At 42.3% G+C, this 22,513-nt stretch overlaps 11 protein-coding genes across 11 annotated transcripts; 8 read left to right on the top strand and 3 right to left on the bottom strand.

Annotated features, from left to right (window-relative positions):
• The first annotated feature begins 275 nt into the window (after positions 1-275).
• Positions 276-1,292, top strand: BDB00DRAFT_453411 (uncharacterized protein). Its single transcript, XM_053117446.1, has 2 exons — positions 276-984; positions 1,231-1,292. Exon 1 carries the CDS (start codon positions 378-380, stop codon positions 837-839), a length of 462 nt encoding a protein of 153 aa, XP_052978408.1. The 5' UTR covers positions 276-377; the 3' UTR covers positions 840-984; positions 1,231-1,292.
• Positions 821-3,383, top strand: BDB00DRAFT_873604 (BCS1 N terminal-domain-containing protein; the record flags this gene model as incomplete). Its single annotated transcript, XM_053127114.1, has 12 exons — positions 821-984; positions 1,106-1,143; positions 1,231-1,333; positions 1,471-1,622; positions 1,721-1,942; positions 2,043-2,231; positions 2,334-2,362; positions 2,421-2,480; positions 2,568-2,736; positions 2,823-2,886; positions 2,968-3,005; positions 3,097-3,383. 12 exons carry the CDS (start codon positions 821-823, stop codon positions 3,381-3,383), a joined length of 1,515 nt encoding a protein of 504 aa, XP_052978407.1.
• A 775-nt stretch (positions 3,384-4,158) lies between these two features.
• Positions 4,159-5,428, top strand: BDB00DRAFT_765927 (Alpha/Beta hydrolase protein; the record flags this gene model as incomplete). The annotated part of the gene is made up of 6 exons (XM_053119553.1): positions 4,159-4,480; positions 4,573-4,684; positions 4,793-4,912; positions 5,044-5,119; positions 5,192-5,257; positions 5,324-5,428. The coding sequence occupies 6 exons, from the start codon at positions 4,159-4,161 to the stop codon at positions 5,426-5,428; spliced, it is 801 nt and encodes a 266-aa protein (XP_052978406.1).
• A 491-nt stretch (positions 5,429-5,919) lies between these two features.
• BDB00DRAFT_788933 (uncharacterized protein) lies at positions 5,920-7,118 on the top strand (the record flags this gene model as incomplete). Its single annotated transcript, XM_053120841.1, has 4 exons — positions 5,920-5,993; positions 6,046-6,142; positions 6,204-6,311; positions 6,378-7,118. The coding sequence occupies 4 exons, from the start codon at positions 5,920-5,922 to the stop codon at positions 7,116-7,118; spliced, it is 1,020 nt and encodes a 339-aa protein (XP_052978405.1).
• A 382-nt stretch (positions 7,119-7,500) lies between these two features.
• Positions 7,501-7,841, top strand: BDB00DRAFT_765796 (uncharacterized protein; the record flags this gene model as incomplete). The annotated part of the gene is made up of 3 exons (XM_053119542.1): positions 7,501-7,536; positions 7,626-7,675; positions 7,754-7,841. The coding sequence occupies 3 exons, from the start codon at positions 7,501-7,503 to the stop codon at positions 7,839-7,841; spliced, it is 174 nt and encodes a 57-aa protein (XP_052978404.1).
• A 1,215-nt stretch (positions 7,842-9,056) lies between these two features.
• Positions 9,057-10,410, top strand: BDB00DRAFT_829316 (P-loop containing nucleoside triphosphate hydrolase protein). Its single transcript, XM_053123935.1, has 6 exons — positions 9,057-9,203; positions 9,323-9,384; positions 9,477-9,549; positions 9,639-9,757; positions 9,834-9,962; positions 10,061-10,410. Exons 1-6 carry the CDS (start codon positions 9,077-9,079, stop codon positions 10,166-10,168), a joined length of 618 nt encoding a protein of 205 aa, XP_052978403.1. The 5' UTR covers positions 9,057-9,076; the 3' UTR covers positions 10,169-10,410.
• An 890-nt stretch (positions 10,411-11,300) lies between these two features.
• BDB00DRAFT_873601 (Alpha/Beta hydrolase protein) lies at positions 11,301-12,735 on the bottom strand (the record flags this gene model as incomplete). Its single annotated transcript, XM_053127113.1, has 7 exons — positions 11,301-11,472; positions 11,542-11,642; positions 11,718-11,783; positions 11,852-11,927; positions 12,021-12,170; positions 12,231-12,342; positions 12,417-12,735. 7 exons carry the CDS (start codon positions 12,733-12,735, stop codon positions 11,301-11,303), a joined length of 996 nt encoding a protein of 331 aa, XP_052978402.1.
• Positions 12,736-13,487: 752 nt separating this feature from the next.
• Positions 13,488-15,354, bottom strand: BDB00DRAFT_829304 (cop9 complex subunit). Its single transcript, XM_053123934.1, has 4 exons — positions 14,974-15,354; positions 14,766-14,869; positions 14,426-14,692; positions 13,488-14,326 (listed from the first exon to the last, which is right to left on the bottom strand). Exons 1-4 carry the CDS (start codon positions 15,280-15,282, stop codon positions 13,687-13,689), a joined length of 1,320 nt encoding a protein of 439 aa, XP_052978401.1. The 5' UTR covers positions 15,283-15,354; the 3' UTR covers positions 13,488-13,686.
• A 138-nt stretch (positions 15,355-15,492) lies between these two features.
• BDB00DRAFT_883530 (uncharacterized protein) lies at positions 15,493-17,651 on the bottom strand (the record flags this gene model as incomplete). Its single annotated transcript, XM_053128243.1, has 12 exons — positions 15,493-15,632; positions 15,689-15,826; positions 15,888-16,008; positions 16,072-16,175; positions 16,247-16,359; positions 16,423-16,481; positions 16,553-16,689; positions 16,759-16,832; positions 16,908-17,014; positions 17,087-17,244; positions 17,339-17,439; positions 17,542-17,651. The coding sequence occupies 12 exons, from the start codon at positions 17,649-17,651 to the stop codon at positions 15,493-15,495; spliced, it is 1,362 nt and encodes a 453-aa protein (XP_052978400.1).
• A 255-nt stretch (positions 17,652-17,906) lies between these two features.
• Positions 17,907-19,307, top strand: BDB00DRAFT_788927 (Mur ligase; the record flags this gene model as incomplete). The annotated part of the gene is made up of 3 exons (XM_053120840.1): positions 17,907-19,019; positions 19,194-19,250; positions 19,284-19,307. The coding sequence occupies 3 exons, from the start codon at positions 17,907-17,909 to the stop codon at positions 19,305-19,307; spliced, it is 1,194 nt and encodes a 397-aa protein (XP_052978399.1).
• Positions 19,308-21,196: 1,889 nt separating this feature from the next.
• On the top strand, positions 21,197-21,766 carry BDB00DRAFT_765828 (UPF0014 family; the record flags this gene model as incomplete). The annotated part of the gene is made up of 2 exons (XM_053119546.1): positions 21,197-21,366; positions 21,457-21,766. The coding sequence occupies 2 exons, from the start codon at positions 21,197-21,199 to the stop codon at positions 21,764-21,766; spliced, it is 480 nt and encodes a 159-aa protein (XP_052978398.1).
• Between the last annotated feature and the right edge of the window lie 747 nt (positions 21,767-22,513).

Genomic DNA, 22,513 nt, shown 5'->3' with positions numbered 1-22,513 from the left:
TCGGTTTGCGCCATGTGAAATGCGATAAATTTTTTTTATTACTTACTCCACACACAACGTCATAGCAGCTGATAAAAGATAACACGCTCACGGCCCTACCAAATGGCCTCGCAGGAAGAAGCCGCCTGCTCTTTCGCGACACCCTCCACCACCTCCTCCTATTCCTTGGCATGACCGGCCACAGCCAAAGAGCCGCAGTCTGGCTGTGGGTGTGGCAGCAGCAGGCGGCAGAACCAGCGTGTTCAAAGTTTGGGGATTACCAAGCACCAATATCCATTTTCCGGCGGGCCAGGAAGAGGCGTAACAGGGCCATGCAAAAGGGCCACGAAATCTTCTGATGGTCCGACGGATGAGCTGGCTTAACGTTTATCCAAATAATGCACCCCTACTTCTTTGTTTTAGCCGGACTTGACCCAGACCTCCTCTTCCACTTTCCGTCCTCCCAGAGAAGGTCAGTTCTCCACATTTCCTCTCTCTCTCTCTCTCTTCCTCCCTTGCGCACATGCTGTGCACGACATAGCAAATCAGCCAAACCGATAAGGACGAGCTTGTCAAAATTTGGACAATCTATTGTTCCTCGTTTGCCCCACCGCGCAACGCGACTCCGATTCAAAAATAGTTCTTTATGGCAATTTCGCGAAGCTTGGATTCGCAGCAGCAGCAGCACGCACACAAGTTTCATTTGCGAACCAACTTGGCGCGAGCACGCAGAGACGGCGGAGATTTTTAGCGTTGAGAAAAAAGCGTGCTGTAAAAGCATGGCCCTCCCGAAAACAGCAAGAAACCCTTTTTGCTGCAAGCTATACAGTGTCGACCTACTATGCCGTCAGCACTCCTAGGCCCTACGTACGTGTCCTTGCTGACTCGGAGACAGATGCGAGCCTTCTCAGGACTGCCACCACCACCTGTGCCAACGGATCCGGCAACTGCAGGATCGTTGGGTGGATTCATCGCAACGATCGCCGACAAGCTCGGAATGGGAGAGTAAGGTTTTTTTTTGTTCTTCTGGTTGCTTTTTTGGGACATGGTCGCGTGGTAACTTGCTCATCACGGGGATATCACACACACACACACTCTCTCTCTCTGATCATTGCTCATAATACAGACTCGCCACTGGTGGTCTTCAGTTGGCTGTAATTGGCGGTAATACATGATACCCATTCTTTATTACTGTACACTATTATCGCTACAGTGCATGCTAGTACAAGTGACTCATTCTTGATTATGCAGGCGCGGTTGCTGGGTTCCGCTACTTTGGAGGCTTCTTTCTGGAATATCTCAAGAAACAGACCGTTGCAGCTGTGGACTTTGATAGTCGTGACGAATCGTACAGGTGAGCACTCTAGTAAGAGCAGCCCCCTGGGCTTGATCACCCTTTGGGATTCGCACGATCTGGAGCGTTGGTTGTTATCTCTTTTCTGTTCTTCGTGCTACTGACAGCGAGAAATCATGTGAAATATTACGTATTAGTTGGATCCTCAACTGGCTGAACGACCAACCATATTCGCAAAACGCGTCGCGCTTTTCTGTGTCGACGACCATCACCCGCGCAGGACAAAGGCTGATCGGCGAAGGTCTCGATGCAAGCAAGCTCCCTCCTGTCTACTTTCTACCTGCTCCAGGTACCCCTTTCCTTCTCTACCCCCTTTCCATCAGGCTGGACATCGAAGATGCGCGCTCGTATGTGTGGCCTGATCAACTTTAAATCATCTATATATAGGCATACACGTCTTTATGTACAAGAATCGGCTACTTTGGCTTAGTCGCGAGCGCCCTCAGCCGTCATCTGCAGCTGCTGCAGCTACAGCCAACAATGCGGCGTTAGAGAGAATACAAATCAGCACTTTGGGTAGATCGCGAAGTTTGTTGGAGCAGCTGGTTTTGGATGCGCAGAGGCAGTTTATCGCGCGCGATCTTAGTCGTACGGTCGTTTATGCAGCTGGTGAGCAAGGAAAAACGGGGATTGTCTAGCAGTATACATCATGATCTCTTGTGCATATATTAAAAGTAACTCTGCATATCCACCTATGCATATTGTATAGATCAATATGGGGCTTGGAGGAGGACACGTTCGCGACCAAAACGCCCGCTCAGCACTATTGTTATTCCAACCAACGTCAAGTCAGATCTGGTGGTGGATGCCGAAGAGTTTCTTGGATCAGAACAGTGGTATAGTGATCGTGGTATACCTTATCGACGTGGCTATTTACTATACGGCACCCCTGGATCAGGTAGATTGCCTGGATAAATGGTGGAAATGGGAAAAGGCTTCCGGTAAACGGTCGGACATGTGCGACTCGCGTACCCCGCTCGCTAACTGTATACATACTTAGGCAAAACAAGTTTTGTGTATTCGCTCGCAGTAAGTTTGTTGGGAGAGTAAGAGGAAGATAGATGAACCAGACAGCATGAATGTAAAGACGACTCAACAAATGTTTTTGGCGCTCCGGGAATTCATCGAAAAGGGCGAGCTCGGATTGGTAAGGTTTATGAAGCATAGAAGAGGACAGGTGGTTTCCGAAGCTTTGAAAGGAGAAAAAAGAGATCTAATAGTGGGATCTCGATAGAATATTTATGTTGTGAACCTCAGCAACAAGAGTTTGACAGATGACACGTTGGGAGAACTGGTGACAGAAACACCTAGCAGGTGTATTCTGCTGATTGAGGATGTGGATGCGGCGTTCGTCCAGCGGACAAAGGGCGAAGGCAGCACAACGAACAATATCACGTTTTCAGGTTAGACCGCGATTACATAATCCAAAAGGATGCCCTATGTTTACTATAAAAGGCCGGGAGTAACCAACACATACTGGACAACCTAGGATTGCTCAATGCCATTGATGGTGTGGCAGCCCAAGAAGGACGGATATTATGTATGACTACAAAGTAAGAAGGCTCGGTTCTTTTGTTACCGTGCGCGTTGTTGCGGAACAAAACTCAACTGTTTTCTTTTCTCGCTTTGTGTAGCCATATTGAAAAGCTTGACGCCGCCCTGATAAGACCAGGTAGGACAAAAGAAGAGAAGATCATCTTTTTCCCCGCTTCTACATACTCCGAACACAAAAAAACCTAATATGCGTTGGCTCGCATTCATAGGCCGCATTGATGTTCGCGTTCACTTTGGCAACGCCACCCAAAATCAAGCTTATGAACTGTTCCAAAAGTTCTATCCTTCTTTGACACCGGATCGCTCGCATGCACTGGCAACCTCCTTTGCTGCTCAAGTACCTGACATGCAATTCAGTATGGCGCATTTGCAAGGTTTTTTAATGGGACACAAACAGAGCCCGGAGGATGCTGTTCGACTCGTTCCAAACTGGGTGACCTCGCATAATGATAACGCCACTAATAACGATAGCTCAACAACGGATAAGGATGAGTAACTCTTATTATTATATAAAGGGGTGATTTTGTTTGCTTTGATATCTTGCTCTTTGACTGTGGAACGTGGGAAAAGACTGTTCATGCAAGACTTCTCCCCTTCTATTCCAATTGATGCTTTTATGGTGGCTTTCCTTTTGAATTATGGTTATTGGACACGACCGACCTTTTCAGTTGTTTCTATTGGTAATCGTGTTCTTGGTGTCAAGAAGCGATGCAGAATATATACCAAATGGGTCTGGATACGAGCTCACAGTGGAGTGAAGTAATATATCATCATATCCTCTTGTGTATAAGTTTTTCTGATCAAATATCTAGAGAAAAGACCAAATCTGACGACTTTATCATGAACATCATCATGCATTCTTCCGGAATATAGTATGGAACAGACTCCCCAAACTATGTATCTTGTAGAAAAGTTTTCACGAAAAGTAGTCGTTGACTCGATCCGCCGTAAGCAGCCTACGTACACTTGGAACTGAAAGGAACTGTGTGCTACTGCGGTAAACCATATTAAGGAAACGTGTTCCGGCGCAGGATCACCTGTGGTAACAACAGTTTGGTAGACTATAATTGCACATGCATGAATACAGAAGCTTCATGCTTGTAATTGGAGGATGTAATAAGGAGACATAAACAAGCACCGTGTATCATGCATGAAAAGTGGCAGTTATACGTTTCACTCTCTCTCTCTCTCTCTCTCTCTTTAACTTCTACACCACCAAGTCCTTTCCCTTGATATCCGTTTTACTTTTCCTCTCTTTACATACGAACATAATGTCGAGTCGATTGATACCAGCACAAACCTATGAAATTCCTGTACATCCATCGACGGAAGGCTATGATGTTTTGCGTATTGCTGTTGAAAAGCACACCTATCCAGCTCCCAGACCATTGCCTGCTAACCTTCGGATCGCTTTTCTTTGGACTCATGGAACCGGATTCCATAAAGAGATGATGCATCCAATTATGCGACAGTTCGCTGCTCAGTTACGGGCTACACCAAAATACAACAAGGTCGAATTTGACTTTATATCCTGGGATCAAAGGAATCATGGTGATAGTGCTCGGCTGAACCACGGATTACTTGGAATGAATAGTAAGAAGAAAAAATACAAGTTCTAAATCCATGCAAAACCCCTCAGGGCTTTCTCTGACGATTAACGAAATGTGTCCTTTTTCTTCAAAAAGCGTCCTGGTATGATTTTGGTATGGATACGATACACATCATTGATACATTGAAATTGAAAAGAGATTACGATAAAGTAATCGGTATCGGTCACAGTGTTGGCGCAACTTGCATGTGAGTGGTCTTGGTGCTAGCCAGCAGTCATGACACACGCACCCTAATACTGGTTATACATCCGGTTGACAAGTGATACTGGTAATAACTTTGTCCTCTAAATGATAGGATACTTGCGCAGTTTGCTCAACCTGGCATATTTGATGGACTTTGTAGCATTGAACCGCTGGTAAGAGGTCGTGTGCTAGATTTTGAACATCGCTCAAAACTACCACCACTCGTTGTAACGTTGAAAAGACGGGATACTTGGGAGAACAGGTACATTTTTTACTTCCTTTCGATCGATGCAAGTACATTATTAGGCTCTGTAACCATCATTACCTAGTCATCCTGCTAATTGTAGCTGAAATATGATATAGAAATGCGTGCATGGAATCGTTGAGAAACCGGCCATTTTGGAAGAGTTTGCATCCGGAAGTCCTCGAAAACTATGTTGTAAGCGTTTCACAACATCACTGTTGCTTAACTGTTATGTGTGCTGACATAGTGGTATTTTTATGTTATCAGCATTATGGATTATATACTACGGACGACGGGTCAGTCATGTTAAAGTGCACGAAAGAACAGGAGAATGTAATGTAATATGGATGGATGGTGACTGTACGGTTGTTGACACCTTCAACTGACTTAACTAACTAGTTGACATACTGGGGAGATGCATATGATTCCTACACAGCATTCATGTCTCTGAAAAATCTCTCCGTTCCTCTTCATGTGGTGCTCTCGGACGAAGACAATTGGTGAGTATTGAGCTCTATTGCTAAAAAAAAAAAAGATCGGATTCGGCTCGGAAGAAGGGTATTGATGATGCGCACTAGGTATACGACTGCGATCGCATCAGCCGACGAGTTCATTCAACAATCCCCGTTGATAACTGCGAGCAAAGTCCGTGGATCACATATGGTTCCTGTCCAAGATCCTTTGCGAATGGGTGAGTATCTCAGGAATTCGGGTGACAATAAGTTGTTATCCAGCACTCTAATAACCTCACTCTGTAGTTCCAGAAATTGTATTCTTAACGGAAGTTGTGCTAGCAAACAATAGAGTTGCTAAAGCGCATTTATAGCAAAGTGTAAAGCGTTATATATCCTACCTGTTTCCTTGCATTTTGCCGGCGAAAGAAAATAAAGAAGAGTACCACAGGTTGTCCACTTATATTAAACAAGGGACGTGGTTACACGCACACTCCTTTTTCTTTTGCTTTTCCGGTCCTATCTGGCAATTGGACTGATAATATGGCAGACTACGTTCGCATACTATATCGTCGCATTTTGTGTGAAGGGTCTACCTTTTTCGATGATCGTACTAGGTGTGTAATTAAACAATTGCTTTTGATGTTTTACTAATAATTCTCAATAAAGAACATTTATTTTTAACCGCACGCGCAACGCTTTTCGCGATTACAAGAACTGCACCGACGAAGCACGAATCAAGAACAAGTTACGCGAGGCTCGAAAGGTATAAATTAAAAAGGGGCATTTGCTGCAGACTCAGCGTTGACAATGTAAAATTGCCGTAGTTTTTACATCGTGTAGAACGTGCTAATCAGGGGCATACCAAAAGCTGCTTGAAGCTGTTACAAGCCGCGTACGGACAACGCGGTAAAACACGACATCGATTACTACAGGTAAGTTGGTGGTGGAACAGATACAAATTCTGTGGTAGAGAAGGCTAAACCTATACTTTTGTATAGCCTTATACCTTGCTTCCAGGCGACTATCAACATCCAGAGCCATTGATCCCACATGTATCAAGAACAGCACCTCCACCACCATTATGTGGGCCGCTGAAGGCATTGGTCGCTTCTGTTGTTAAAAAAAATCTCGACCCGAAACTCCCTGAGCCCGAATACAAGCCATTGCATCCAACACGGCAAGCAAATCTGCTATGGCGTTGGAGAACGAACTTATTAGAACGCGTACCACCTCCGCCTCCCTTTGAAATCATATGTGAACTAGAACGACGCGCTGGCGCGCCCGAATCCCATCCAAGGCATGTTGCCAACTTGCGTATCGGTGGACCCTCATGGGACGATTTATATAGCGGACAAGAAGGCCATCCAGACTTGATGCATCTTTGTCCGTCAGCAAACTTAGTACCCAGATCAAAGGTGCCTCGTACCCGTCAGTCATTGCCCTCTTCACCTTCTGCAGCCGAGCCATCGTCTTACTCGACTTTATCCATGATTCAATATGTCAATCCTGATTTTGAGCCCTTACAGGACCAGACTGATTATCGAGAAAAAAAGCTGAGAAAAGCACGACGGATGTATCGACGAATCCTTAGCAAAATGCCATTCTTGTCGCCGATGCCCACTGCCAGTGCTTTGTGGGACCCAAAGATTAAGTATAAAGTTTCTTACTCATGCTGGATCCCACAATCGGTGGTTCGCATGGAAAAGGTGTCAGATAGCGCTGTAAAGGATACCAAGTAGCTTCTGTATCTAGTTGAATCAAACATATCCCGTCTCTAAAAATGTGCGTGAGATATGAGTTAAATAAATAAAGTTGTAAATAATGCATGTGAAATCTTATGTATGTCCTTCAGGACTACTGGCGTCGTAATTAGTGAAGTGGTTCAGCAGTAGCGGGAGTACCAATGTGTATCCTCCTTTGTTGCGCATCCTATTGACAAAACAAGGCTTAAGATATTTAAAGCATGGCTATACTTATGATCGAAGGTACACCCCAGGGAGAGCCAACACAATGACGTGTGTTGTATCAGTCGCACGATTTCTGTTCTGGCTTTTTCTGGTTTCTCTTGGAACACTCGCCCGTTCTGACTTTCGCAACTTCCTCACTTTGCACATAAAAAATATGGGTTGCTGTGGAAGCAAAGAAACACATGACGAGGTGATTTATTTTTTGCTGATCTCCTTTTCTATTTAAATCTTGTACTAATAGTCCTTGACCGCTCACTTTTCTTCTGTTCAAACTATCAGGACGATGTGAATGCTCCATTGTTGCGAAACGAGCTTTCGGACAACACAGGGTAAGATTTCGCCTTGCGCTTTTATCTCATGAGTGAGCTTTCGGTCCAGGAATTTAAATTCTCTTTTGGCATAATTAGGCAAATGCACTACAATTCGTATGATACCATCGATGTAAAGAAAGAACAAGAATTTTGGAACGACATCATTGAAAGAACAACGCAGTAAGTATACTGTCGGGTTTGCTTAAATAAAGCCTTGCGCCGACAGTCTAAAGTATATCATTAAACTCAAACTCGGTAAATTTACCACCTTTTCTCCCCGTTTCAGTAATTTGATCGATATCTCGAGTACACAAGCCGACCCACTACAAAGTCAAGACGTGGAGGAACGAGCGGAACGATATAAGCAGTTGTTACGGCAGCTGCCTGACACAGCACCGTCATCCAAATACATGAACGGAGCAACGACAACGACAACATCAGCATCATCCACATCACCGCCAGATCTACTAGCCCTTGCCCGACCGTATCAGGATACAGACGAGATAAAGTGGCTTTCTAAAGCGATGGGGGATGTTCAAAAGGCACTCGACAAGATTGAAGTTGAACCAGTGGGCGATATTGTTGTCAATCTCACCTTGACAGATAGCGTTTATTCATAAACAAAATAGCGGAAAATACACATACATATACCACCATTACTTTATCGCATTCTTCTATCGACTCTTGTACTATTATCACTGTCAACGATATTGTTGCAATATGTCTAATTGTTGACGAAGATTATATAATATTCTTTTTTACGAGGTTGATCCGTTTATTTAGTGCTTATGGAGCAAAAAGTGGCATCCAGTACCGAGGTGCATGGTGCAAGAAAAGAAAGGGAAAAGTTTTACAAGTTATGACTATAACTCTTCTGCGTCGCTATATCAAAATGCATGTGCAATCCACTTGATTCTAGTGTTTTTGAATAAGCTGAAGGAACTACTTGTTTGTACTCTTTGATATGAATGCACCATGTGTGTTCACTCCCCAGAAAGGGATCATTACATTTTATAACTGAGGGATATAACAAGTGCTACTTATTGAATGGAATGACGAAAATATACATAGAGCTTTATAAAGCAAGGTTCGTCTGATCACCCACATCCCGTACGCTACAAGAGTAGATCAATATATAAACGGGACTCGTTGCCAAAGTCACGCTGGGTAACTATAGCAGCCTTCATTAAAGAATCGAAAAAAATCCTTAACACTATTTCTAAAATACATGTTCTGGATACGTCCTATATCCACTAAAAGATATGCTCTCAACAAACGACAGCGATTAAAGTTATAGAACTGGGTTTTTAAAAGTCGTCATTAAGTCGCTATTTCGTCATAAGGATTGCTGCTGAGTTTTTCTTAGGCTGAAGTTCATGCAGCCAACTACAGTAGTTTACCTCCTTGTTCTTCGTCTCCATGGCACACGAAACAGCAACTTTAAAGCTATTACTCATTGGCAACAGTGGAGTCGGAAAGTCCAGTCTTCTATTACGATTTACTGATGACACCTTTCTTCCACCGGACGAAGTTTCCGCTACCATTGGTAATTTCCAGCTTTCTAAACCATACTGAATCTAGTAAAGTTAACCCTTGTTTCTGGAACGTTATTAAAAAAACCTCATTCTTTTGTATATGTAAACTATGGTAACTATACCACTGCAGGCGTTGACTTCAAAGTGAGCATGATGAATCTCAACGGTGATACGTACAAGTTGACCATTTGGGTAATGATCAAAGTGGGATTTAGAAGACAAAAGAAAATGAGTTCTCTTTTTATACCAGAAGAGGAGAATGCTGAATATAGCGTTTTTCTTAGGATACGGCGGGCCAAGAACGGTTTCGCACATTGACTTCTTCATATTACAGAGGCGCTCAAGGTGTCATTCTAGGTAATATACAGCATACAGTGGAGTCTAGTCACTTTCTTCCGTCCCATCGAAGACAGCATAACTAATCAACAAATTAATATACTCAATAGTATATGATGTATGCAATCGCGAAACATTTGATGCGTTGAAAACCTGGATGAACGAAGTAAACACATACTGTTCCAGCCAGGATGTGGTCAAGATGATTGTCGGAAACAAAGTGGATAAAGTAATACTATTGTACAAAAGCTTTTTTTCTCTAAATGTGTCAGAAACCGACTAATTTGGTTTACATGTAAAAACAGGATGGTTCACGCGTAGTGTCATATAAGGAAGGTGCAGAATTAGCTCGAAAATTACAGACCCTCTTTATCGAATGTAGTGCGAAAACGAAGGTCGGGGTCAAAGAGGCATTTGAAGAACTAGTGGAAAAGGTACGTGCTTGGACTGATTTTTGTTTTCAAAAGGTATCGGGACCATGTTTCTAAGAATATAAACTGAGATCCTAACGGGCATCAATATGACATTGTAGATTATAGAGACACCAAATCTCTGGCAAAAACAACCAGCATCATCTTCTAGTGTCCGGGTTACTGCTGCAAATAATAACGGTGGCTCTCAAGATTATTGTGCCTGCTAACTCATCCACAGTTGTCCATATTTCTATTGAGGGTCTTAACGCGTAACCTGTGTATATATAATAGTTTCTCTCTTTGATACCGATCGCTTAATCTCTTTAACTTATATTTTAAGGACAGGTATCACTGTCATCAATCTATCCTCTTTTCCCTACAACAAATACATGAATTAATCCAACTTCAGCCTCCCTAATTAAATGTCACTTATTTATCCGAACAATGCGCGTATATACGTAACTAAACGGGCCCTAATCCAGCATATAACTTTCAGCCAATTGTGCATGTATATATGCTTTATATGCAGTTGTTGTGTAGCGATTGAATAACTGTTTTGAGATCCTTACAGCTAAAAAAAGTCTACGATCAGCCATTATGTAAAATACTTCTGATATGCCAACGACCTTGTGTGATGAGAATTAAGATCAGGTATATACGAAAGTATTAACGAAGTCGGACGATTGTTGACATTGCAGTTTAGAACTCTTACTGATAGTATACTAATGCTGCTATGTAATGATACATGACTTGCACATGGTAATATAGGGATGTTTGAGAATCGATTTTCTTTACCTGACTAAGTGTACTTACACCTGGAGGAGGTAAAAACGATGTTAAAGTTACTAGCCTGTTTACGGTTTTGTGTCTAACATATATCCATTCGTTTATTCATTCAGGAATGGATATACTATAAATTTTACTGTAAAAGGTTTAAAAAGAAACATACAGTATATCATACATTGGATCTAGTCGCCAAAATCTAACATCTTGAAAAAAAGAATTATGCAATGGTCTTAGATGTCTTTGTTTGCTATTCAACAAGCATATGTATGTATCTACGATGAAGACAATTTTTAGTTTCTTCACATCAACACTACTCGATTCTTGAACAGCTGTTATGGTGTGCTGCAAAGTTTTGAAAAATGCGATAGCAGCACTAGAGTATATAGTCAAAGATCTTATGATTATTTTCAAAAAAAATATATACTCTATAACAACGTACACAATCGCTTATCGATTTTAACCAGATATATACTACGGAGGAGAGATAGTTGTATGTATGAACCATAAATTTTCAGCAGGATCCATGCCAAAACGACGAGATCAAAGCTGGGACCAATCACAGAATAGGTAACATTAAAGCTTTGCCCGGTTTTCAGAGAACTCGATGGCTCTATTAGTCAATTGAACGATATCTGGTACTAACAAATCCGGATGTTCGCCTGGCACCATGTGCGAACCTTTAATCATGCTATTTGTCAGCATAGGGGATTGTGCTTTAATATCATCGGCTGTGCTGGGGTCGGTGCTAGAAGGTGAAGAAGAAAGTTGTTAACAAACTCTTGCTACATAAACCTCACAGAAGCTGGGCACTTACAAAGTTGAACCTTTGGCATGACTGATATGAACTGGAATTGTTAGAGAACGAAGGCTTCCAAAAGCACTTGCTGAGCCAAAGACACCAGCCATGTACACGAGCTACATAAAAAAGCTTGGCAGGTCAATCCTGATGCTTCAGTGTATGTAAGTTGTAAGTCTAAAGATATAACGTACATGCTCTTCCAACTTGGGGCACTTTAACTTGACTGTGCCTTCGGGGGTATCGTACAATCCATAGTTCTATAATGAACAGTTTAATTTTTAGTTTTGAGTATTATTGATAGTGCTGTGTTCCTGGTGTAACTCACAATATAGTTTTGAAGAACTTCTGGGTGAAGATCGCGCCAGAAAGGGCGACCATCCAAAGATTTGAAGCACTCCTCACTATAAGACAAGATGGTGTTGACTTTTCGCTTAGTGCATATATTTCTCGCGATACATATCGTCGAGTTATCTGCCGAGTATATGAAGGCTTACCGGCTCTTCCAAGTATCTCTACGCTTCAGGGCTCCCTTGATAGCTGGAAACTGTGAACGAATCGCATGAGGAACAATAACTTTGCCAATAACAGGTTCCGGAATGCATAATCCGTCAAACGTCTTGGGGTTCATAAATTCCGCCAAAATCCTTGAGTGTTGACCATTAGTCACTGGTATATCCACTAGCCGGGAACTAGTCGGGACTTACATTGCCGAACCACCAAAACTGTGACCAACACCAATAAGCTTGTCATAATTCTCCTTGAGCTTCATTTCTTCGATAAGCTGCATCGTATCCATGGCGTGATCGAACCATGAATCTAATAAAATGATGGAATATTTAGCTCCGTGCAATATCAAAATGCTGATGCTTCTTGTTAAGTTTTTTTCTTACAAGTTGGGATATGAACGTGGTCCTTATTGAGGCGAGCGCTGTCGCCATGGTTGCGTGCATCCCAGGCATAAAAGTCAAAGTGAGTCTGATTGTATTGGGGCAATTCACGGAATTGATCGATCGTGCAACGCATGAGCGGGTGGAGCATTTCCTTGTGGAAACCGTTGGCATGAGAAAAAACAAAGGCGATCTTGGTTTTGACAGGCTGGCTTGGTGCAGGGAACTCATGCTTTTCTACAACCAGGCGCTGGTCTTCAGAGCCTACAGTTCCGGGATGGACTGGGATATCGGTGGTGAGGGCAGGTACCAAGCGAACCATTATGCGAAAGAAAGCAAGTGTGCGGGGTAATTGGGTTTTTGGAAGATACTGGTATTATATAAAGTGGTAAATAAAAATCCGATGACAAAGATGATTTTTTGACCCACTTCCCACCATATTTCTCACGTGAAATATTTACACTAATTTCTCTACGATGCTTTTTTACTTGACAGATGCTTCTGTGCTATGGTGCGGAAAATTAAATGAACGACAAACTGGCACCCACTTTTAAGGTGTCATAGCTTTTGATGTATGCATGAGAAGCAAAAAAACCTTTGACGATTATATTAGGCATCTTTGTTACAGGTTTTTTTTTTTGAAGTCGGCCGTCTAAGCTGAGGCTGATCCAATTGAAATAGCCAGTAAAGTAGTTTATCCGATACCCGCCACGGCAAAAAAAGTTTGTCCGAGTATGCTCTCTCTGTGGTGAAGCTCATTAACACACACGCTGCTTAAGATATCATAATATGATATTCGGTTAAACATCAATGGTACATGAAGATAGTAACTATAGAAACGGCTAAGCACATTTGCATAAAAACAATCCATCCGCTTTATGGAAAGCAGGAAACATTCTACTCAGATTGTCCAGCTTATGTAACAAGTAGCGCGGCCACACACCAGCTGACGCTAGTTTGAGGCATACAGCAAGAGTATAGATGTGCAGGCTGAGCGAAGAGGTCAAATCAAGAGTTTTTTCAAGTCATCGCTGTCAATGAATAAATTTCTCTCCATATTAGGCAGTTGAGTTTGTCGTTCCTGCACCATACGTCGATCCACTAATTTTTTATGTATAACAGGAAGGAACTTATGTCACTCCAAACAGATAGAGCAATGTATGGTAGAATTAAGAAAAAAGGAAATGTTTGTTGAAATGCGCTAAAAAGGACTATGTATTTATTTACAAAGAGTTCAATGGGAATAAGAAAGAAAGAGGAGAGAGTCACATCACTAAGCTATGGCTTCAAAGTTCTTCGATACATATTCAGGGTATTTCTCGTTGATAGCAGCAATCACTGCATCCACATCATGACAAAGTGTTTGAATAGCCGAGTCCCATTTCGAAATTTCCAGCATGGATGGCTCGATACGATGATCCGTTTGTTGGGTTCCATTGGCTGCTGCTGCTGCGATGGTGATGGCTGAGTCTGCATTACGCTCGTTGTGTGCTGCACCACCTGACTCGAACGAAATAAGGCGCTCCAACTGATCTATGCTGCCGACCATACGGTTCTCGGTGATCATCTGGCATGCAATGTCTTCGGCCTTGTCACTCGATACGTTGAGCAAAGAAGCCAATTCGTCAAAGGTGATGTTATTGTAGATTTTAGAAGCAGACAGCAAGTTGTGTTCGCGAATAGCGCGGTCGAGCACGGTGGTACCGTCGCCGAGCTTTGCACGATGGTGAGGCTTAAGGGTGGAAAAGAACTCTGCAACTTGTTCGGGTCGAATAACACGTTCAATGTATGTCTTTTCGAGTACCGGAAATGAAGAGAGATGATGTGTTCGTTCGTCCTTATAGAGTGTTGCTAGAGTACGAGAGCGTTGTGGACCTGCCCCTGCCAACACCGCGCATTGAACTGCAGCAGTTCTGTTCAAGGGAAAAAAAACCTGTATCAGTATCTCGCCAGGCCCACTACAAGTCTACGCATCACACGCATCAAAAGAAAGAAAAAAATATAGAGCTTACAAGCATTGTATACGTTCATCCTCATCGAGTTGCGCAACATAGCTGAGCTCATGGTATTTTGATGCGGCTTCCAAGAAACGGCGCTTTGCATCGAGAATGCGTGCCTGGGACAACTTGAACTTTAGGCCCAGTACGAAATCCGTCGAGTTTGGTATCAGTAATGCCGCACGGTTGAGGTACGTTTCCGCGGGAACAGGTTCGTCAACTTCGAGGAGCAGCTGTACAATGCGAATATATACTTGGAGCTTATAGTCGTCCGAAATGGCACTAAATCATACGACCTTTTGTATGAGTAATTCTGCGTTACTCTTGTTATTTGAGTATGGATCTTTTGTATTACCGATGTCCCGAATCAAGCTGGATGGATTGAAGAACTTTGGCAGCCTCGAGGAAGTCTTCTTCTGCTTCGTACACACCAGCAAGCTTTTCTCTGAGTCGTGAGAGCTATTGAGATATTGATAGTGTCTTAGGTTTGGCTTTTGGTATTGTATCATATACCGCGGTAACGACGCGCGTCGTTTCTTCTATATTGCCCAGCTCTCTTTTACCTGCTCTTCGAAACTGACAGCTCGAGGGTTCGCTTGGTCAATCGCAAATGACAAGAGCTGCTTTTGGATTTCAGTGTCGGCGATTCGGTTGTCGAAGAGATCGATGAATTCGCCTAAGAGTTGGCGCGACACTACTAATCCTACTTGCTCGTTCAAAGCGGATTCCACGTAATCCTTGAGGTGTTGTATTTGATCGGGTCCCAGGGGCGTAGACGACAGAATGTCGTCAAGAACGCTTCGGAAGCCGTCGAGCTTTTCCTTTTGTTGGGGTTGAACAGTGCAATCTTTAAGGCGTTTCGAAACGTCCATGTGGCGAACAAGTTAAAATAAAGAGGGCTCAGCACAATCAATGCTCAATGGGAGTGCTGCGATTTTTAATGTACGCTGTTCCAAATCACTCAGCTCTAGTAGACACACATCACGCTCTTTATTTATTACGTGGTTTTTCATCATCGATATATCTGTTACAATGGTTTCATTAGAATTCCATGCTTGTTTGTGCATCATCTATTTGACGCGTTAGTGAATTGAATGCAAGTAAGTAATCCTTATTTGTTTATTACCTCTTTTCTCTCTTTGTTTTTCAATAATTAGGCTATTGACGAACTTCTCGAACGTCTCAATATATGGGCGTAGCGACGTTTTCTTGTAGTCTAACGCTTTTGACAGTAAATGGTACAGTTCAAGTGATATTAATGACAAATTATTATCTTACCTGGTATTTTACGGTCCATGTCACCATGTTCCTTTGCATCATACGCATTGAGCTCTTGAGAAAGCTGACTGAGTGTCGGTACTGCTAATGGATCAAACTTTTCACAGATTTCTGGCTTGATCGGAACACATACACGCTCTAATAGTTCATTAATATCATGCAAAATGCAACTGCACATACGATTTCACTTCATACATACGAGTTTTTGGATGTACACAGAAAGGACTCTTCAGCAAATGGTTGATTTGTACTGAGACTTTGTCATCGAGTCGTGGATAAGTGTACTGGAAAATTAGGTCTCTTGCAAGAACATCTCGATCCTGACAACAGCGAGTTAAGCAATAGCACAATATGCGCTTGACTACATATGAAAAGACAAATACCAATTTCTTTTTGCGCTCAAGTTCTTTTCTCAGATCACTCCATTTATCGTGACCTCGTCGTGACGGTGCGCTGTTCCACATTGTGTCGAGCTCTTCCCTTATATCTACGCACAATTTAGCAATTTAACCACACTAGCTCTCAAAATTTGTCCTAATTCACATTTTTTGTACTCACCTGCATCGGGTAAGAAGTCCAGCACCTTTTTCCAGCTTTCCGGTGTATCCAATGCTCCTTGTGTATCCAATACCAGTGATCCAAAGTATGGCTTGACAATTTCCAATGATCGGCTATAGATTCCAAAGATTAGAGATCACGACGATTAAAACAGCATAAATTCACGGTTGACATACGCAAGTGAAGGATGTAAAGTGGATGGTAGTTTGACTTTTCGTGCTGTATCTGCACCCCCCTGTGTGTGTTTTTTTTTGTGTTATTAGATAAACTTTTAATCAGGCACCGTTCAGATTGACCACCAAATACCTTGATGATCTCCAAAAAGCCAACAATAGCTTTTCGGCTCTCGTTGTCTAGTTTCCGCGCGCGTTCATCGGAGACCCAGCAATGCACACCGCGACGACCCGAGTATACCCAAAGCAAGTGCTTAAAACCAAAGTCCTCTATTTTCATGGATGAGTTTTCTTTCATGTTTTTATCGCCTATGCACACAATTGGTATTTAGGACTTACCGCGTAGTGATACGTCGATCACTTTGATGGCAATAGTCATAAATTCCCAGCACTTGTGACATATATCCCCACCACTGTAAATCACACAAATACATTAACAACTAAAGGTTCTGCTGACTTTCTCCCTTTATAACTGCAACAGCACATACCTGCAGCATGTTCGAATTTCATCATAATCGGTCATATCGATATCAAATACCAGTTCTTTTTCCAGCGGTCGAAACACTTTCTCATTCACGGTCTTCTTGTCCTTTGGCTAATATCGCAACATGCATAAGCTGATGATCTAACCACCGTTTGGAAAAACACAAAAAGCTTTCATTCTCACCTTTACTGTATACACTGCACCAATGTCAATCTTAATAGGTTGCAAACGTTCGATCTCCTTCTTCATTGCATCGATATTAGCAAACGAGTTGTAACGGATATAGATGTCGGACGGTAACGTAAAACTGAATTCTCGGTGTGTAAAGTTGTTGCTTATATCTAATAGAAAGAGCAAAAGTTTGCACGATGAAAGTTATCATATCGGTAACCTCTGCCACCATTCACATAACACTCGCTTGTACGTGAGACGCACCTAGTCCATAATTGAGCCAGTTAAAATAGGTTTTATAAGGAAAGAATCGTTGGTAAAATAGTCTCAACAAGAAAACTTGATCGTCTTCTCGCGATGCCGGTCTATCAAACAAAACTAACGATCAGTTTTCGTGGAACTCTCAGGTACCCAACCAAACCAAGAACAACAGCCCCGCTTTTCTTTTCTTTCTCGGTCTAACATACATGAATTTCTTATGATATTGTGGGCGTTCAGGAGTTTGCAAATGCACATTGGCCAAGTGACCGTCGACGTGATCAATGTCGTCTTCCATATCGTCGTCAAAGATTGACATGTCAACATCTTTGAGTTCTTCGCTAACTGTAGTGAATGACGCAAAATGTTAATTTGTACTGTACTCCTTTGATAGATTTAATGTTTCAAGACATACTTTGCTGATCTGCCATGTTTTGTGAAATATAGCGATAAAACGTTTATAGAAATTAAAGTTGAGAGGTGAGTTGACACGGCTTGTGGAAAGACGCGGTGAGACGCGAAAAGTGAACACCAATCCCGAAATCCCAGCCAGCCAGAGCAAAATAATTATCTCATGGATCTAGGACTTGAACGAATACAATCTCTGCTGAAAGCGCTTGGCGATCCCCAAGATCAACTACAGGCAATTCATGTTGCAGGCACTAATGGCAAAGGCTCAGTGTGTGCATACACAGCCTCCGTCTTACGTCAGCTTGGCTTGACCGTCGGTCGATTCAACTCTCCTCATTTACTCGAGCCCCACGACAGTATACACGTCAACGATGGTCCAGTTTCAAAAACCGAGTATGAACGTACATGTGCTCATGTCGAACACGTCAACAAGGAACATCAGCTTTCAGCTTCGCCTTTCGAACAATTAGTTGCAGCAGCTCTTTGCATTTTCTCGGAGCACAAGCTCGACTGGATTGTTATAGAAGTCGGGCTGGGTGGCACACTGGATGCGACAAACGTATTTAAACAGCCCAAGATAACGATTATCACGGCTATTGGTTTGGATCATGCAGCTATTCTTGGTGGAACAATTGAATCTATTGCAAAAGCAAAGGCAGGAATCATGAAAAGTGGCTGTCGTGCCGTACTTGCACCTCAAGAGGAACCTAATGTGGTCGAAACTCTGATTGACGAAGCTCACAGGGTGGGCGCGCCGTACAAGTTGGCCAAGGAGGCTGAACGCGATGGCGCTGATGGTGCTTTTCGGCTCGATTTGGATGAACACCTATATCGATACACAGTTCCATTGCGTGGCGATTATCAGCGGGCTAACTCTGCGACAGCAATTACTGCGCTTACTTGGTTACGAGAGACAGGCGATGTTCAATTTACCGACGAGCAATTAAAAGAAGGTGTGGCCCGCACACGATGGCCCGGCAGACTCGAACATATTCCATCCGGTGTAGTCAAGGGTATCAAGTTGCCGTCAATCCTGGTGGACGGTGCGCATAACCCTCCTGCTACACGCGCGTTACGAAAATATGTCGATAGTCTTAATCCACAGACTGTTGTTTGGGTTATTGGTGTAACTTCTGGAAAGAACATTGACGAAATGCTGCAAATTTTGTTACGACCCCAGGATACTCTCTTTGCTGTACCGTTTTCCCAACCCGTCGGGATGCCCTGGATCCAAAGTGTGCCACCCTCGGAAATCGAAACCGCTGCTTCCAATTTAGTCAGTCATACTCAAGCATTTAATGACTTATTATCATGCTTACAAACCCTGCCGCTCAAATCACCCTCTTCATGCATTGTGTTATGTGGATCACTATACCTTGTAGCTGATTTTTTCAGATTGTTAAGAGAATAAATAAATATCAATATCTTCAATTACTAAGTTATACTCAAGCGGTGTTTCTACTTGACCGAGCTTCTCGTTGTCTCGTATCAGACATATACAAATGACGTAAGTATTCATGGACCTTAAACCTCATAACAGCTGGTTCAAAAACTGTCTGTTTAAATATTTATTGATTGATCAACGGTTTTCTTAATTCTGGAATAAACAGCATTATAACAACTTGCATTTATGAAGGCAGTTTTAGGGAAAGGTTTAAGGTATGAATTTTTATAGACTTAATTGACTGTATCAACGATGAATACCGCATCAAGCTGCTAAACTTGAATCGTCAACACCCACGAAGGCACTCAGTTTGATTCTCAAAAAGCTGTCATCGGTGTCCCGCTTTTGCTTATGCTTAAACAAAAATGTATTAGAAAAAGATGCTTCCTCTGTAGAACTTGTGACATTATCATCCATTCATATACAAGATGGGAAGAAATGGTCGATTGCGTATAATTACCACTTCTTCGATAAAAACATAGCAGTGTTTATCCATCTGCTCATACAGATGTCTTTGCTACGTGATATCTATGCATTGTTTTATGAACATTTTAAAATTTATGTTTATTGTGGAAGACTAAATGAGCGCAGAATTTCTGAAGCTGGTTCTTCGTCGTCGTCGTCGTTGTAGCTACCAACTGGGTGGCTTAAGCCCTTAATCTCCATTAGGACACGGGTTAGTGCTGCCAGGCCATTTGCCACAAGATAAGCCGGTATCAGAGCGCGGAATTTGGTTCATGATGTGGTGGACCGTCTGATTGTTAGGTAGGAGGTCTAGTATCTGGGCAAATGGATCCGTGAGTTCTTTAGGCTTCGGCAGTAGCAATGGGCAGCTAGGGGAATGGTTTTCTATATATTTCTTGGCCCCACAACGACAATCCCTTAAGTGGATTGAGGGAAGCCAATACATACGCCATTTGACTAGTCGGTGACGGACTCAGGAGAATGCTGGGAAATACAGAATGGGGCCATGTACCAAACGCCATGAATGATAAATCATTATCCTCCTTTTTTTTCGTATACAAAGTTCCGCCCTTGAGTGAGCGAAGCTAATGATAATATTAACAAAATTGATAGCTGCTTATCCAATAATACCGTTTTCTGATCCAACGATACAGTATTTTGCTTCCTTTTTCCCGATAGCCTCCTCGCTTCTAATAACGGTATGAATGATTGCGATTGTCAATCATCAGAGCGCAACTGTTTATGAAGCCACACTCGATCACGTTTGCACATTGTATTTTTGCCGATTTCTTTTCCTTTTCAATTTCACAATGTTCGAGAGCTCCAACAACAGCATAGGTGATGAGATTACAGACCTAAGTGAGCAGTCTCTTGTCAGCTGGCTAGACGTAGGAATATCTTGGTCGCTCATATTAATATCTGGTACGTAGAAAGAAGGGAAGAAAACATTTGATTATAGAAAGATGACATAATCAAAACCATGTATGTAGTGGTAGTTAGTTTGAGTATGGGTACTCGGTTAGAGTTGCCTATTATAATATCGTCAATTAGATGTCTTGTACAATTAACAGTGATGGTAAGGATCCATACAAAGTACGGCTTGGTTGTCGTTGACTCCCAAGAACAGTATAAGACACGGTGAACATGATATTAATAAGGGTGATATTCTCAAATATCTTTATACAGGGACTTGTTTTGGATGGTGTGATGTATTCAGGAAGCATTTTTTATGTAATGCTCATGGCATGTATGTTACTACATATCCTCCATTGATTGATGAGAAAAATGTAGATGAGTGCCAGATAAGTGGTCTTTTTAAACTAACTTTCAGCCATGCTTGTATTACTGATCTCGTATTTTAGTGGTGCTTGTGCTTTTGGGAGGGTTAGAACTATGTTTCATACAGCCCAAGAAAGTAATCCGTCATTTTGTAAGTACGTCAATAAATACAGAGTACGCTATTATGCGATGTATTTGATGAACTCTAACGCCATGTTCATGGTGCATAATATGATGACTACATGAAGCAGTTTATCATCACTGTGATGATCTTATTCATCAGTAATGTAACAATCGCCGTTTTGGGGTCCATCTTTGCATTACGACAAGTGCCTTTCTGGGAGCCTTCGAAATTTATACCAATTCTTGGGATGTTGCTTGGCAAGTCGATGAACAGCATAGCGATGACTACACGCCAATGTCTTGATAATATAAAGTAAGTCCCAGAGTATCTTTTTATCTATTTTTGCGAGGAACGAGTAAAGCAACGTCTACGCCTGTTAGTTTCTTTTCTAAATCGACGAAGTATCTATGGACCCATCTTGGAGACCAGACTCGCTTTTGGTGCGACTCGGTACGAAGCCATTAAGCCATTTGCTACCGAGGTGATACGACTATCCATGCTCCCAGTGATTATGCAGCTCAGTGTTATGGGCATGATTAATATCCCAGGGACTATGGTCGGGTTGATTTTGGCTGGTAAACCAATGACTGATGCAGTCATTTATCAACAATGCATCATATTCATGGTAACCGCCAGTAGTGGGCTCGGTGTTATAATGGCGGTAGTGGTAAGTGTAGCCGCTAGAAGAAAGGGTCGAACGCATAGAAAATAAACGGTAGACTGAAATTGCTTCTATACTTTTTCTATAATATTACTGCTACTAAAACAGATGTGTATGTTCACTGTAATCAACAAGAAGCATGCAGTGTGTTGGAATGAAATTTGGGACCGCAAGCCTTTGACGCCGCTTAAATGGATACGCTGCAATTTCCATAGCTTTGCTAGAAGTTGTTGTCGTCGTAAGACTCATTTCACATATAGAAGCATAAAAAGTAGCGAAAAGCAATACCGATACGAGGAATTGGAATTACAGATTCAGGCTGTATAAGAAGAAGACGTAACTGCAAGGACGCATACTTTCAATATTTGCACCACAACCACCAGTAAATAGGATTAGCACCCTCGTATGCACACACTACTGTAAAATGATGATACGTATCTGTTCAATGTATGGCCATTCGTAGCATATCACTGTAGTATATCTATTCCGTTGTATCATGAAATCTTTTATTAATAAGATTTCTTTTTGCGAATAGCTTACTTGACATTTGTCACTGGTACACGTCCCCGTATATATGATAGAGCTAATAAAACGTGGCCAAAAGTTTATGTCGCTGTCCACAGAAACCAATGTGTCGTGATGCGATGAGCTCTGAGAGAATTGCCATGTTGGTTTCACTAAAGCGATATTTAATTTAACGAGGTTTTGATCCTCCAGAGTTTGTAGAACGCCCGAGTCTCGGTCCATCCTGACCAATTAGTTGCCAAGCAAGAAAAATGGGGGTGGGTCCAGCAAATT

The sequence above is a fragment of the Zychaea mexicana genome, assembly GCF_025766255.1.
Source record: "Zychaea mexicana strain RSA 1403 chromosome Unknown BDB00scaffold_50, whole genome shotgun sequence".
Lineage (NCBI taxonomy): Eukaryota > Fungi > Mucoromycota > Mucoromycetes > Mucorales > Lichtheimiaceae > Zychaea > Zychaea mexicana.
Note: the sequence above shows the minus strand (reverse complement) of the source record. Positions and strands in the feature narration are given on the sequence as shown.